Source organism: Mus pahari, chromosome 17 (assembly GCF_900095145.1).
Source record: "Mus pahari chromosome 17, PAHARI_EIJ_v1.1, whole genome shotgun sequence".
NCBI lineage: Eukaryota > Metazoa > Chordata > Mammalia > Rodentia > Muridae > Mus > Mus pahari.
In genome coordinates this window covers 42946408-42962495 of record NC_034606.1, presented here as the reverse complement: position 1 = coordinate 42962495, position 16088 = coordinate 42946408, and the positions used below count along the sequence as shown (strand labels likewise).

Here is a 16088-nt window from a genome sequence, read left to right as displayed (position 1 = left end):
CCCCCCCCCCCCCGTTAGAATGACCACAACCTCCTTCACAGAAGATGGGAGAAGCCAGTGAGGGAGTATTGTCTGTGCCCTGTCATACCAGCAGCCAGTGGGTTCCCAGGGTCAGGTCACATGGGAGGGAGAGCTGCCCATGACAGGCAGGAGCCCACCCCAGGCTGGGCACATTGATCAATCAGCCTAGTACCTATGTTGGCTCAGTTTTTAAACTGGTCTTCCTCAACTCTGGGTACAGGAACAGGGCTCGGTGGGACGCCTTGCTCCCTCTCTCTGAGATTTATGTCCTCTGTACTTGTCTTTCCTCAGGGCAAATTCATCCGCATCAACTTTGATGTCAATGGCTACATTGTTGGTGCCAACATTGAGACTTGTATCCTTATGGCTGACTGAATCAAGAGATGGGACATTGTGGGAGGTGGCAGCTCTTATAGAAGACAGGTTGCTTCCTGATTTCAGCACCCCTCTCCTGGGCCTTATTGTGTTAGCCCTTGTGGGGCATTGGGACAAGATCAGGAATAGCTGGCTCATGGAGGAGCTGACTAGAAATGTGACCCAGGGCTCAGAGGAGAGGTCCTTCCTGGATCAGGAGGGAACTACTGGAACTTGTTAGTGGGGGGCCCTTGCGTGGTGGCCCCATGGTGGCTGCTGTTCTCTGTCTCTCTTGTACCAGCCTGTGGCGTTTGTGGGATAAAGTGTCTCCACAGTACTGTCACTCAGCCCTCAGCAGAGTCCCTTTAAGCAGACACGGCTCTCCCAGTGTGTGAGCTGCACACTTAGTTCAGCAGTCTCTGAAGTCTGGAGGCGAAGTGGTTGGCTTTGCCCTGCTTTGCTGGTCTCTGCCTTTCTTCCTTCCTGCTGACATTCAGTTCTTTTTGATGGAGATGGGAGTAAGGCCGGGGGTTGCCTTCCTCCAGCGAGTGTCGTGTCGTGTCGCTCTTTAACCTACCCAAAGATCTTCTGGAGAAATCTCGTGCTATCCGCCAAGCCAAGGAGGAGCGGACCTTCCACATCTTCTACTACCTGCTGTCTGGGGCCGGAGAACACCTGAAGAGTGAGTTGGGGCCCCGCTGGGAGGGGAAGAGAAGCAAGGCACAGGCAGTGCTTCAGCCTCAGAGCTTTGATGCTCTGAGTTACATAATTGCTAGCTGTATCTGCTGAGTCAGCAGAGAGCGGTCCTGGGGGATCACAGCAGCCTGGAGCCTATGAGTCTCACTGACCACGCCTTTCTTCTTCTCACAGCTGATCTCCTGTTGGAGCCATACAACAAATACCGCTTCCTGTCCAACGGGCACGTCACCATCCCTGGGCAGCAGGACAAGGACATGTTCCAGGAGACAATGGAGGCCATGAGGATTATGGGCATCCCAGAGGATGAGCAGATGGGTAAGGCCAGGCCTTCCTGTGGCTGAGACTAGCTGACTTGTTTCTGGACAACTTGAGGCAGATGAGAGGCCTGTAGAAAACTTCCTGTGTTAGCTTTGGGGTTGGGGGTCCCTGTGTAATGGAAGGAAGTCTTTAAAGAATAGGCCTGAGGGTATTTGCTCCTGGTGACAGCACAGGCAAGCAAAGTCATGGCTCTATGAAAGTGTGGGAGGGCGTGGCAGGTCGGAGATGCTCTGTCCAGTGGCAGACACTATAAACAGAGGGTGTAACTGTCCCAGTAAAATGGTATTTGTAAAAGCAGGCTGTGAGCCAGAAGCATGGCCTTACTGTAGGCTTAGAAAGGCTAAACATGGCCTTTGAGCCCAGCACTTGGGAGGCAGAAACAGGTTGGATCTCTGAGTTTGAGGCCAGCCTGGTCTACAGAGTGAGTTCCAGGACAGCCAGTGCTGTTACACAGAATAGCCTTTCCTCAAAAAGAAAGAAGAAAAAACAAAACAAAACAAAACAAAACAAAAACAAGGTTACCATATTATCAGACCTTGTGTCTGAGTAGTGCTGTCAAGCCGAGGTCTAGGAGAGACAGGCCACCTGGAGTAGTAGTGAGCCCCAAGGCTGGCAGCCTCTCACTGTGAGATAAGGCCTGATACTCTGACACCCCAAGAAGGGCAGTGCCTATGCTTAGCGGAGGATCTCTTTTGGACTGGCTACCTGTAACCAACCTCTGTCCACTCTGACCCGTCTTTCCTAAACACCAAAGGCTTGCTGCGGGTCATCTCTGGAGTCCTTCAGCTTGGCAACATTGCGTTCAAGAAGGAACGGAACACTGACCAGGCGTCCATGCCCGATAACACAGGTAACACCGGGCTCTCATCTGAACTGAGGGTACGCTCAGGAGAAAATCAGCCGAAATCCAAACCCTCCTCTCTTTTTAACTCTGTCTGTTTGTGGCTGTGTGGCCCGCCAGTTTTGTTTTTAGGGTTCTGGGGTTTTCTTGAGTTGGATTTCAGCCATGTTGCTCAGGCTGGCTGTGAGCTTGAGGTATTCTGTAGTCACCTGTCCTAGAAGCTAGGGTTACAGCTGTTCGTTGTTGTGCCCTCCTCCAGCTGTATCCTTAGGACAAATGTGCATTACACACAGCAAGCATCTGCGCCAGTGAGCTAAGGGGACCTAGGGCTCTTCTTTCCTGGCCTCAGTTTTGCTCACTTGTTTCTGAAGTCAACCACTTGTCCTGGTGTTAAAAGCCATTTCTGCTTGAGGGACAAAGTAACCTGAGTTTCATCCTTGCAGTGGTCAGGATGTGATACCATGTAACTTCCTTCTCTCAGCCACTACGGTTTCCTGTTTGTCTGAGTCTTACAGCACTGTCTTCCCTTGCAGTCTCGTAAAAACATTCAACATGGGTTGTGTGGCTTTGTACTGGATACATACTCCTGGGCCTCAGGTGGGCCTGTCCCCTTGAAGACCTGGTTTTGGATAGAAACCTGCATTAACACTGGTTGAGGCCTCTGGTCTCCCGCTGTGTGTGGAGGCCTACACTGTGGCTAGCTTCATTGACTGCGTTTGCCTTTGTATCTTTCTTCTGCCCAGACAGGCTACATGTGGGTTTAATTAAACATGTCTCACCCTTGTCTGATTTTTTTGAATTTGTTAGCTGCTCAAAAGGTGTCCCACCTCCTGGGTATCAATGTGACCGACTTCACCAGAGGCATCCTCACCCCGCGCATTAAGGTGGGCAGAGACTATGTGCAGAAGGCACAGACGAAAGAGCAGGTATGTTGTCTGTCTGTCTGTCTGTCTCTCTGTCTGTGTCTCTCTGTCTGTGTCTCTCTCTCTCTCTCTCTCTCTCTGAAACACAGCCTTGGCGTCTCCTGGGAAGATGTTTCTGCAGCTGTGCAGTGTGAGACTGTTTTGGGCTGCCCACTGTGTGGGAATTGTTGACTAGCGCTCCTACCCAGAGCTTAGCACTGCAAAGACCCGTGGCTGAGGGACACGCCCAGGTCTACCTTTGGAAAGTGCTGCCTTGAGGTTGCTTGGTGCTCAAGATGATGCTGCACTCTGCCTTGCTTAAAACGAGGCCTTGCTGTTTCTGTGCCGTGGTTCCTGGTGCCAGCAATGGCCTCATCATCTTTGGAAGTCAGGCCAAGTAGCTGTTTCTCTACCACCTGCTGCCTTGCTACATGTGCTGAGAGACAAGCAGGGTCTTTACCATCTGCCAAGCAAGTGTGCTTGTCATTCCTGGGCCTGGTGCCCTCAAAGGCTGGACTTCCTCCTCCTTCGGCTTTGTCCATGGCTCTGGTCATGGGGTTTTATGAAGTGCCAGCTCTTGGAAGATGGCATTATCAAGGCTCTTCCTAAAGGATCCCACTGGATAGCTGGGAGCCTGTGGCTGCTCCTGATAAGGGCCTTGGCAGAAAAAACAAGACTGTTGTTTTCAAAAGCCAGTCTTCCTAATTGCTGCCAACTGTTCATGTCCATAAGAATTAACAAGAAAGTTAATTTGATGCCCCCCTACCCCAGTTAAAAAATGCAAAAACGCTTCAGAAAATACAATGACGTCAGAAGAAGCGATAGTGCTTACTGTCTTACCCATGAGGATTATTGCTTCCTGCAGACTTTTTCCATTTAACTTAGTTTCAATTCTGGCTTTTTATTATGGAGCTTTAAAAACATGGAAAAACAATAGAATGGCCCCTTTGTGCCTGTCCCAAAGAACTTCAGATCTCCAGGCTTGGTCAGTCTTTCCCCTCCTTCTCACCTGTGTAATTTTGAAGCAAGCCATGGGATGTTACCACTTTTGTAAATACTTTATGCAACTGTTGTTTTAACAAAGGTCTTTGCAGATATCTGGGTCCATTGTGCTGTGGGGCATGGGGGTATTCCAGCTGTTGTCATCATACAGAACTTCAGTGAGGATCTATAATGCTTTCCCCTCTTCCATGCCTAGGCTGTTTCTCTGGGGAAAGCTTCACAGTGCAGTCACTGGGGCAGAGGTACACGGTTTTCAGACTTTGTATCTAACCTTCATGTCCCTGGATGTCATTCCTAGGCTGACTTTGCCATTGAGGCCTTGGCCAAGGCTACCTATGAACGGATGTTCCGCTGGCTGGTGCTTCGCATCAACAAAGCTCTGGACAAGACCAAGAGGCAGGGCGCCTCATTTATCGGGATTCTGGACATCGCTGGCTTTGAGATCTTTGATGTAAGCTGTGGCCTTCACACTCCCAGTCTTCCCCCTTGGCTTCTTGGCTGCCATCTCCTTGGGTCCCGTAGCTGCTCACACTGGCAATCTTGTTTGCGTCGGAACACTGTTGGTGTGTGTTAAACACACAGGTGCATGCCCATAGCCAGCCAGCAGGTTTAGAGGGGCTGGCCTTGGGGGTCAGGCTCCTGGAGACTTCATGGGCAGATGCTGCCTGACTGCTTGTTCTCCCAGCCAGAGTTTGCTCTTTGAGGTCACACATTGTTCCTGTTCATGAAGGCTTTGAGATGCAGTAGGAAGAGCTGGTGAGAGCCTACATCCACAGCTCACAGTAGACCTCAGAGAAGCCAAGAGCTTAGACTTGGGAAACTCAGTCTTCAGTTGTCACCAATTTCTCACTGAAATGTTGTAACTTTTTCCCTTGTGGCTTGAGTGTAGTGCGCTGCCATGGTGGTGGCAGCAGAGTCACAGAGAGCTGTTGCCGTCACTCTCATTCATCTGTGTGTCAATTTTGGAGAGGAAGCCCACAGCTAATCCTTGTTCACAAGGAGCACAGATGTATTTCCATGTCCTGGTGCTTGATTAACGTAGTCAACAGAACACTTTTCTTGCTCAGTCACTTTGTTATCTCATAACGCGATCCCGAGCAGGGCTTTGTCAGCCGGCTAGGGAGCACAGCTGTCCTCAGAGGGCAGAGCCTTCCTGCTGTGGAGCAGGGCACAAGTATGGCCGCTCTCTGGCTGCCCGCTGCCTACAGGCAGTGCTTGGAGGTGTCACAGCGAACCTTCCCTACGCTTTCTTTCCCTGTGGTCCTGGGCCCTTGGAAGGAGGGACCTCTCTAATGCCTTTTTCCTTCTGCAGCTGAACTCCTTTGAGCAACTCTGCATCAACTACACCAACGAGAAGCTGCAGCAGCTGTTCAACCACACCATGTTCATCCTGGAGCAGGAGGAGTACCAGCGAGAGGGCATCGAGTGGAACTTCATCGACTTTGGCCTTGACCTGCAGCCTTGCATTGACCTCATTGAGAAACCGGTAAGAGCTGCACTGGTCTGGCTGGCTCTACACTTGCAGTCCCGTGCTGGCTGTGGGTGTCTGGTCTTCTGTCTGGAGAGCTCATAGCCCAGGCCCTTGTCAGAGTCGCCCTAATCGAATTGGGGGCGTGACTGGGGCCAAACACTCTATTTTCCTTAGATCCAGCAGGTGCTGACCAGTTTGTCTTAAAAGAAACAGCATGCTTTTGTGAATAAGATCCCCCCTACCCCTAACTGCTATAGCACAGAACTGTGCAGCCATTTACATAAAACTCAGCTTTAATCTGCTAGGAACCAACACAGCCACTCAGCATTTGTCCCATGGCCTTGACTGTTGAGGTGGCTGGGGCTAGAAGAAGCCTTCCTCCTCCTTAAATCCGACCATATTTATAGATCATATTTATAGATGGAGTTTAAGGCACCCGGTGGGGCTTTTGGGTTTGTGCCCTGTGTCGAAGCCTGACCTGTTTCCACCTCGGAGTCAACTCCTGAGTGCAGCTGGACGATCTGGTTGTAGTACCCTGGACATTGAGTCACAGAGATTCTCAGGAGGCCCAGGGGAAAGTCTGAGCACTTTGAAACACTGTCAGCGGCAGGGGACATCGAACGTGTCCTTTGATGCTGACCTTTCAAGCTCTTGTTTTTTGTTCTTTCCTTAATTGAATCTGTAGTTGTCAGGACCCTGCCTGGCTCCAGAGTGTCAGACTGAGCAGCCATCTCTTAGAAGTTCAGTGTCCAGAAGACTGTGGGGTCTCTGGGGTTCCCTCCTCTTTCAGGCCTACAGTCTTCCCATTAAGCAGTGGTGTAGTCACAGTGTGAAGGCCAGGGCTTGGGCAGGGGGCCTTTAGTCCAGGGACGGCAGCCTCTGAGCACCCTGGAACTAGACACTTGGGGTGTGGCCGTGGAACTGTGCATTTTGTCAGTCTCACTGGGCTTCACTAGTGACTGTCACTGCTGAAGACCTGTTACAGTGCATCGTCTCGCAGAGGAAGCCCAGACTCGAGGCGTCTTAAAGCGGAATCTTAACGCAGGCCCTGATCTCAGTGACACAGTTTTCCCTTTTGGAGAGTGTCTGTCCTCTGTGGGAGAATTCCGAGGGGTCGCACCCCTGGGTCCTCCCGTGGGTGGCGTGGCTCTGTACCCTGCTCACCCGAAGCCCTTGCTGCCTTCCTCCAGGCGGGTCCCCCGGGCATCCTGGCCCTGCTAGATGAAGAGTGCTGGTTTCCTAAGGCCACCGACAAGAGCTTCGTGGAGAAGGTGGTGCAGGAGCAGGGCACCCACCCCAAGTTCCAGAAGCCCAAGCAGCTGAAGGACAAGGCTGATTTCTGCATTATCCACTATGCTGGCAAGGTGAGGCGGCTAGGGAAGGGAGGAGGTGTGGCCCAGGCAGAGGTGAGAATGTGTGGTAGAGACAATAAGTAGTAAGCCGGCGCCCGGCTTTCAGAGCCCCTTCACCCAGGCCTAGCTCTGGTGTTGGAAGCTTGAAGAATATGCTTGGGTGTCAGGGCTGTGGTGTCATGTATTTTAGGGGTGGAGGGGCCGGAGCTGTAATCTGGAGCTGAACCGAGACCCTGATACTTAGGAACCGAGTGACTTTGGGGCAAGGTGCTTAATCTCTTTGAGCTTCTGTCTCCCGATCTGGGAGCAGAGACCAGGTGAGCTCTTGTGAGCCACTTCTCCAGGGTGAGGTGTCTTGGCTTTTAGCAGCCGATTCTCTTTATTGTGCCTGTGCTTCTGCAGTGTTGAGAGCACTCCAGGTTTCTCCCACAGAATTCCGACGGTAGCACCTCCCACACTGTCTCCAGACATTGCCAGTCGTGTTCTATCACAGGGGGAAGGGAGCTGTCCCTGCTGTAGATAGCAGCCATTGTTGTGGGGCTACACAGCTGGTGTATGGTAGAGCTGCGCTCAGCCCTTGGCTGGCATTCATCTGTGTGTGTGCTTCTGGGGCCTCAGCCTAACTTAGCCTATGCTAAGATGGAAGGTGCTCTCTGCTCGGCAGTTTCTGCTCTCCGCAGTCTTCAGTACTAGCTGGGGCGCACCGTCTGGACTGTTGGCACCTCTTCAGTGGTGACCTTGAACCTGTTCCATGCTCCCCTGGCCTGTGTTGTTTGGCCTCTTCTGTGAGGTCCGTGTGCTTCCTTAGACTGCTGAAGCAACTCTCTTAAAATGTCTCAGAAAGATATAGTAAAACCAAAGCACTATTTACACAGCTGCCCTCGGAAGGCTTCCTGGCCTCTGTCCCTCCCGCCTCCCAGCGGTGCCCAGCTACCAGCACAGAAGCTCACAGGATGCTGCTACTGCATGATGCATCCCATGGAAGGTGGGGCACTGCCTGCCACCCAGGGTCTGACCAATGAAAATAGTTGTACCGCATCTGTTCCCCGGGGCGTGGGGGGTGGGGTGCTCAGCACCCACTCTGGAGTGCCATCTTATAGCATGTGTGTGCTGATCTTAGGACAAAGGAAGTAGGACTTGTGTTGTTGAGAATGTATTTGGAAAGGTTAGAGCAATGCATGCAGTTATAGAAAGCGTGGGTGTTCTGAAAAGACAAGAAAAAGCAGAAATAACTTGCCTTATGACTCCAAAGAAATGTTAGTTAACATGGAGTGTAGTCTGCGGTGGACATAAAAAGGACTTTTGCTTGTGTTCTTCCGACTTTAAAGATAACAGCATTCTGTGGCTGGCTGTGACATCATTCCCTCAACCGTACCTTGTCAGCTTGTGTTGTTCTAAATGGCTGGTTCCCATTTGCAGCCCCTCAGAGAGTGTCTTGTCAGTACTTGTTGCCTCTGTCCCTTGTCCCTTGCTTCTCGGGGATGGCCGTACCAGGTCAGAGGTTGTTCACACCAGGGCTCTCCGTATCCCTTTAGCAGTTTTGAGAGTCTATGCCCCCAGAGCAACTCATGACCGGTCTCTGCCTCTTGCAGGTGGACTATAAAGCCGACGAGTGGCTGATGAAGAACATGGACCCCCTGAATGACAACATTGCCACGCTGCTCCACCAGTCCTCAGACAAATTTGTCTCTGAGCTGTGGAAGGATGGTACGCCTGCCCTTTGCCCTCCAGCCCTGCCTCACACTGGGCCTGTCCTCCTCCCAGTCTGCACAGGTCCCAGCCACCATAAAAAGGACCATGACACCAGTCAGGTGTCTTTTGTCCTTTGTGACGCTCACCAGGAAGATCTGACTGAACTGAAAGGGACAGTTTGCCCCAAACAGCACCATAGGCATCCCCTCCTGGGCAGGGCTCCCCAGGCTTTGCTGGCTCTCTGGCCAGGTGGCCAGGCCCCTTCCGCAGGTAGCCCCAGCCACATGGGCCTGCAGCCCCCAAGCGTCCCTGCACTCCTGCCTCTCCTCCTTAGCAGGCTAGTTGCCTTGAAGCTGTTCTTTTTCTGCCTCTCATTTTCCCCTCTCCTCTGCCTGGGTCTTGCTTTAACCTCTCTGTTGCAGAGTTGCAGAGCACACAGAGAGCCTATTTCTATCGCCGCTTTCCCATTCTCCACCTAGAATCAGGTGACTGGCTGCCTGCCTGCACTGGGGTCTCTTGTGTGGCGTACCCAGGGCTGTGCACGTTTTGCACGTTTCTGTCTTACTTTCCTTACCCCATGGCTCCTCATGCCTGGCTGTGCCTGTTTTCTGTGCTACCCGGGGTTCCTGTCCTCAGTCTGTCTGGCACAGGCCTCCACCAGAAAGCCATGCTTCTTAAGGACTGGGTTGGGATGTTGAAAGTTTCACATATAGAGAAAACCATGAAAAAAACCCCAAAACCCTGGCTTCCTTAGAGCTCCCCCTAGAGGCCGTGTTCTGCTTGCACAGCTGTGTGTCTTGCAGGAGGCTCAGGTGCTGCTTTGTGTCTAACTGAAGGGCAGCTGTATGTCCTTCAACACTTAGTCTTCAGAGAGCACTAGCCTTGTAGGTCAGCAGCAGGGGACATACAGGGACCAGTCACCATGGGGTCACATTCCCCTAATCTTCTAGGATCCAAGTGTTTCCTCTAGCCGCTTACCCGCAGGCTTTGGAGGCCAGTCCCATGGCGGCGTACTGAAGTCGGACGGCTTGCAAGCTCCACTGTGCCTTTCATTATAAGCCACATTTCAATTTTTTTTTAAAAAAAGTTGCCCTCAGATAAGTAAGAGAGCTCTGGTCACACAGGAGCAGGAACTGGGCTTGGCCGCAGAACTCATAACCTGTGCCCAGAGACAGCCGCCTTCAGATCTAATACTAGCCCTTGCTCTAAACGGCCACCAGTGGCTGTTGCTTGGATCTGGCTGACTTGCTTTTGTTGTTACTGTGGGGAAGCTGTTCACTTCACTGCTGTGGGGCGTGAGCATCCAGATAAGAGCCATGCCTTGTAGGGCTGGTCTAGAGGATAAAGCCCTGTGGGCAGCCAGCACCCATGTACCATGTAACACCGTGTAAATGTTCCAGGAAGACCCTTAGGAATACTCTGGGCAGCACTGGGCTTTCAGAATGGTTTCTAACGCTCCCAAGGGCTGCCCCAGTACCTGCCTTGGTGGTTTCTGCTGGGGGAGGACTGCACATAATGAGTCTTCTGATCCTGTCTATGATGGCAGAGCGAGCGTATCTGGACATCCCATTGCTTGGCTCCTAGTCCAGTGTTTTTAAGAAAAGGTCACTGTGAAGTCACATACAATTTTTTTTTTTTTAAACCTAGAACCACGGGAATCTATATGTGCTAAGCCAGGTTTTAAGGCAGAGTCAAGCTCAGGGAAACCTCCCAGTTCCAAACACATTTCCAAGTGCATTGATTCACCTTGGGGCATTAGCCCTGGAGGGGCTTCCCTGGCTGGCTAGGGTAGGGGACATGGGCACAGGGCCTGCCGTGACAATGCACTAGAGATGTGCCTCTGTGCTTTGCTGTCGTCCCCCTTGCCTCCTCCCCAGGTCAGATCTGCCCTATCCAGAGACCCTTGTACGTCTCAGCTCAGGGCAGAAGGGTCCTGCAGCTCCATACAGACTCTCCTCTTTGTCTTGATGTGTGTTTCTCTTGTGCCCCCAACCCTTCAGTGTGGCATTGGCACTCACAAGCTATATGTTCTTCACAGTGGATCGAATCATCGGCTTGGACCAAGTGGCTGGAATGTCCGAGACAGCACTACCCGGTGCCTTCAAGACCCGGAAGGGCATGTTCCGTACTGTTGGACAGCTGTACAAGGAGCAGCTGGCCAAGCTCATGGCCACGTTGAGGAATACCAACCCCAACTTCGTGCGCTGCATCATTCCCAACCATGAGAAGAAGGTGCGGATGCTTGTCTGCACCCCTGGCAGCAGGGCCCCTTAGCTCCCGGGTACCACTGTGAGACTGTCTCCATGTGCTTCCCCCTCCAGGCCGGCAAACTGGACCCACACTTGGTGCTGGACCAGCTGCGCTGCAATGGTGTCCTTGAGGGCATCCGAATCTGCCGCCAGGGCTTTCCCAACAGAGTGGTCTTCCAGGAGTTCCGGCAGAGGTGAGCTGGCCTGGGCCTTTGTTTGGCCCAAGCTACATGTGGGGTAGGCCTCAGGTGGCCTGTTTCCTGAAGGGGACCTTCAGCCGGGGCTGTGTTCACATGTCTGACGAGCAGGGTCTCTTCACCCTTCCTCTGCCCTGTGGGGATGGCTCCTTGATCTGTACCACTACTGCCTCACTGACTTTCTCCAGGCAACTCAAAGAAGGAGAGGTGTATAGTTTTAGAGTAAGAGTCACTGTCATGGCGGGAAGTGTGGTGGCAGGCCTGTACTGGAGTTGGAAGCTAAGAGTTCACATCTCTAACTGTAACAGAAAGCAGAACAAACTCAAATGGCACCAAGTCTTTAAGTTCTCAAAACCCATGTCCAGTGACACACTTCCTAAGCCTTCCAGACAGGGCCACCAAATGGGACCTTAAATTCAACTGTCTGAGAAGCAGTCCAGCACAACCACCGGCGTGAGGAGAGTTGCCCCATCTTGTCACTGGAAGGACAAGATTGTCATTGTGCGGGGTTTCATTCCAGGGCTGATGATGCAAAGGGAGCCGCCAGATACATGGTCGCTGAAGGGACCTAGGGAGCAGGGTTGGAAGGTGCTGCATCTTCCTGCCCGCTGTGCAGGAGCTCATGCCTTGGGCTTAATCACCTGTCTAGTTGCTGTTGAGTGCTGAATGCTACCATGGAGCTGCTATCTGTTCATGGCTGAAATGTGGTGACCTGTGAACATGCCTATCCCTGGGTCCCAGATGAGGACTCTGCGGTTAGCAGGGAATAGGCACAGTCCGCAGCTTAGTCCTGTGTCTGAAGTGTGCCAGGTCCTCTCCAAGTTCACTCCCCTTTAGCTGTTTAGCCAAGGAAGGAGCAGGGTGTGGCTGGAGTGGGACTCAGTGAGCAGCACTGCACCCCTGCTCCACTAGAAGGGTGGCCTTGGGCTCTGATTAAGGTGTAGTCCATGCAGAAGTGAAGCATGGATATAGTAACCAACGTCTCCCCTCCCCCAGGTATGAGATCCTCACCCCCAACTCCATCCCGAAGGGCTTCATGGATGGCAAGCAAGCGTGTGTGCTCATGGTGAGTCCTGCTGCAGCTCCCTGGGGTGGGCACCTTCGGCTCACAGCTGCTCACGGGGCGCGTGGCCTGTGGTCATTTGGACCTGCAGATGGCTGTGCTGTGAGGTCTCTGCTTGTGCTTAGCTTCTGATTTTCCTTAGTGCCCTGAGAGGCTGCCCTCAAAGGACTCGGGTAGTCAGGGATATGTTGGAACCAGGACAAACCTAGGCCAAAGGAGATAGGACTCTGACAGGAGCTGCTCTGGTCTATTCGGGGAACAATCCCAATGCATTCTTGACTTTTTTCCTTTGGCCGTTGTACTCAGTGTGTCCATAGGCAGCTGGCTCACAGCCAGGGCTGAGTGGTCCAGGGGTTGACCCAACATCTGGACTTTCCCTGCCTACACCCTTCGCCCTGGCTTGATGAGCAGTGCACAGTCCTGGTTTTGGTCTAATCACCAATGGTCCCAGTGTACCATAGCCACACTCGGGGCACAGTCCTATCCTGGGCCCTTTCCTGTGTTTCTTATGCATCTTCTTATTCCTGGCCTGGCTTCTGTGAGTAGCCACTGCTTGCTCTCTCAAGAGTCATGGAGGCAGGGCTGCTGATAGGAAGAGTTGGAAGAAAAATCCTCCACACTCATGTTCAGTGGTTGGGAGATTGAGATGGGGAAGGACGTGGGGCAGAGGGATGCTGCCTGCTGTTCAGATGCTCGTCAGCCAGCGTGGGAAGGGCAGCGTTGGGGGAAGTCTCCCCTGCAGTCTGGATTACCTCTTCTCCACAGACTTAGCCACTTTCTTGTGGGGTGGGCTATGTGCCTTCTACAGGGATCAGGGTTCTCTCCCCGACTCTTCAGAAAAGGTGGGTATGGCTATTCCTAGGTCTTGTCACCTTGTAAGAGAGCTAGGGACAGGCAGGGGACAGGCCCACACCCATCCCTACGTTTTTGACTTTCCACCAGAACTTCTTGACAGATAGCAAAGTTATTTAGGAACAGGTGTCTTCCAGAACGCACGTAGAATACTCATTGACAGTGCCTGTGGGTGCTTATTCTAAATCCCTCCCAGACAGACAGGCTGGCTGGCACACATAGCTCTCTGCGTTAGTTACTTTCTCATTGCTGGGACCATGTACTTGACAAAAGGCAACTTCAGGGAAGAGAGGGATCATTTTGACTCAAATTTTGAGGGTAGAGTCTATCATGATGGAGAAGAGGGCGTGGTTGGAAGGCAGGGAGGCAGCTGGTCCCGTGACGCCTTCACCGGGCAGGAGAAATGAGCGGCACTCAGCTGCTTTCTCCTTTTGCCCATTTTATTCAGCTCAGGACCCCAGTCTATAGGATGCTGCCACCTATCCCTCCTCAGGTATTCTCCGGAGCCTTCCTAACAGGCACTCAGAGACATGACTCCTGGCTGACTTAAATCCAGTCAGTTGACAATGGAGAACACCTGTGTGGGCTTTCTAAGGCGTGCAGCTGCCCTGGCTGGAGTTGCCCAAGTTTGTCATGATGATTAAAACTTGCTGGGGCTCACTGGGTGCTGGGCCCTGTGCTGAGTGCTTCTGACATTCTGGTCCCTGTGCTGAGTGCTTCTGACATTCTGGGGCCCTGTGCTGAGTGCTTCTGACATTCTGGGCCCTGTGCTGAGTGCTTCTGACATTCTGGTCCCTGTGCTGAGTGCTTCTGACATTCTCTTGGGTGGTGTCCATGGCCCTACTGGGAAAGAGGCCCTGTTAATTTGCTTTGTGTCTGCTTGTCTTTTTAAACTAAAGTATCACTCCCATATAGTTGGGGGAAGTGGCCTCAAGAAAGGGACAAGCCAGGGTCTCCAGGAGGTTTTGGGGCCTGAGGCCCATGTAGACCCCTACTTTAATTTTGGTGCCAGTGAACTTGAGCTGCTTCCCACTGGAGGACGTCCTGGTGGAGCATTTGTGGAGTGTGACTCCAGGTGCAGAGGCAGGAGGTGGACAGGGTCTCTGAAGAGCCCCGTGTTTCTCGGTCACCTTGTTACTTCTACTCTCAGTGTCCCCGAGACCCAAGCCCTCTGGTCCTGGGGCAGAAGGCTCCCTCAGGAGGTATAGCCCCTCCTCGAGACCCCCTGGGATGGCTGGGCCGAGACAAGTCCCAGTCATTTCTCCTGGTGTGCAGGGTGGCACAGTCAGCAGTCTGTTTTCCTCCCTCTAGATCAAAGCCTTGGAACTTGACAGCAACCTGTACCGCATTGGCCAGAGCAAAGTGTTCTTCCGGGCAGGGGTGCTAGCCCACCTGGAGGAAGAGCGGGACCTGAAGATCACCGACGTCATCATTGGCTTCCAGGCCTGCTGCAGGGGCTACCTGGCCAGGAAGTAAGTTGCAGGGACCCTTACCCCACACACCTCACCTGTGTTCCTCCTGCTGAGGGCAGAATAGTCAGCTGTGGTTGGAGCCTTCTGGGACTGCTGGCCCAGGCTCGTGTGGCCACTCTGCCTCCTGGATTTCTCAATGGGCAGAAATGGCTATTTATGAAGGAGTGTAGTGGGAGTCAGTCGACTGCGTTTTGACTGTCCCAAGTGTCTACTTGTTTTATTCTCACTTGTCACCATGTGGGGATGACACCCAGGCCTGTCCCTGCCTGTCATGCTCCACAGTGTTAAGATTAGCATGTTCAGATTCCCCTGTTGCAGTAGGCAGACATGCTCCAGGACAGTCCCAATGAGGACAGTTCTGGTGAGGACAGTTCGGTGAGGACAGTTCAGTGAGGACAGTCCTGGTGAGGACAGCCCCATTGTGAGCTCTGAGCCCTGGAAGTGAGCATGAGCTTGTGGTGTTGGGAGTAAGGGAGCCCCTCTGCCCACACCTTACTGCCTGCCCACTTTCCAGTGTATCAGCTGCTGATGCTGCCCACCAGCAGCTCAGGCAGGGAGGCAGCAGGGCTTGAGAGCCCGGGTCCCCTGGGCACAGACAGAAATTATGACCAAGGCCATGTTAGATCTTGCAGTAAGTTCTTGTGGCTCACTGGTTCCTGTAGGTCCTTCATGCCCGAGAATACCTCAGTGGCGGCAGTGGCTGGATGACCTGAGCCCTGTCACTCATGCGTGTTGAGTGACTCGTGAGCCAGGGTTGTTGGTGGGCGCTTTCCTCATCCCTGAGTTGCTGACTGTGCTCTCCTCTCCAGGGCCTTTGCCAAGAGGCAGCAGCAGCTGACCGCCATGAAGGTCCTACAGAGGAACTGTGCTGCATACCTCCGGCTGCGCAACTGGCAATGGTGGAGGCTCTTCACCAAGGTGGGTTCACCACAGGCAGCTCAACCTCCTCTCGCTCGACACCACACCTTTCCTGTAGCTCCACAGGGCTCAGCAGTGTGAGCCTAACCTGGTCCTGTCCAAGGGGCTGCCAGCAACACCACTTGTTTGCTGTGGATGGCAGTGCCTGGGCTGGGCCAAACTAGAGAGCAGCTCCTGTAGATAGGGGCTTCCTTACCTACACATTGGCCTCTTGTGGTGGCCTACGGCAGCCAGCTGCTCAGAACATCTACTCTGTACCCTCAGTCTTTAAAGTACCCTTTGCGAGCTGGGCGTGGTGGGACACACCTTGATCTCCGCCCTCAGGAGGCAGAGGCAGGCAGATCTCTGTGTCTGCTTAGTGAATAAGGACAGCGAGGTCTACGGAGAGAGAGAGAGACCCTGTCTCAAAAAATCCTTTTGCAACTTGTTCTGTCAGGTTTAGTTTATAATTTATAACGTGTGCTAAATACCAAAAAAGCATTAGAAAGACCCTAAAACCTCAATCATGGGCCCTTCACTCTGAGCCAACGCCATCATCTCTGCATTTCTCACTTGCAGTAAGTCTCAGCTGTGTAGCTATGCACTCTTAAGTAGCCAAGCTTTGACTTGTGTACGTAGTCTTGTATTTTGTACTTTGTATTTAGAATTCTTATCAGCAGCCAGGCGTGGTGGCACTTTAATCCCA

The 16088-nt window shown here is 52.7% G+C and overlaps 1 protein-coding gene across 2 annotated transcripts in view; it reads left to right on the top strand.

Annotated features, from left to right (window-relative positions):
* Positions 1–16088, top strand: part of Myh9 (myosin heavy chain 9) — a 77984-nt gene that overhangs the window by 45818 nt on the left and 16078 nt on the right. For both annotated transcript variants that reach the window (XM_021216309.2, XM_029547989.1), the window contains exons 7-20: positions 313–376; positions 959–1057; positions 1246–1389; positions 2147–2242; positions 3041–3159; positions 4436–4588; positions 5450–5623; positions 6799–6972; positions 8553–8667; positions 10691–10884; positions 10974–11095; positions 12095–12164; positions 14325–14485; positions 15295–15403. In XM_021216309.2, the coding sequence (XP_021071968.1) occupies positions 313–376; positions 959–1057; positions 1246–1389; positions 2147–2242; positions 3041–3159; positions 4436–4588; positions 5450–5623; positions 6799–6972; positions 8553–8667; positions 10691–10884; positions 10974–11095; positions 12095–12164; positions 14325–14485; positions 15295–15403 (1794 nt within the window). The remainder of the gene's footprint in view (positions 1–312; positions 377–958; positions 1058–1245; positions 1390–2146; positions 2243–3040; positions 3160–4435; positions 4589–5449; positions 5624–6798; positions 6973–8552; positions 8668–10690; positions 10885–10973; positions 11096–12094; positions 12165–14324; positions 14486–15294; positions 15404–16088) is intronic.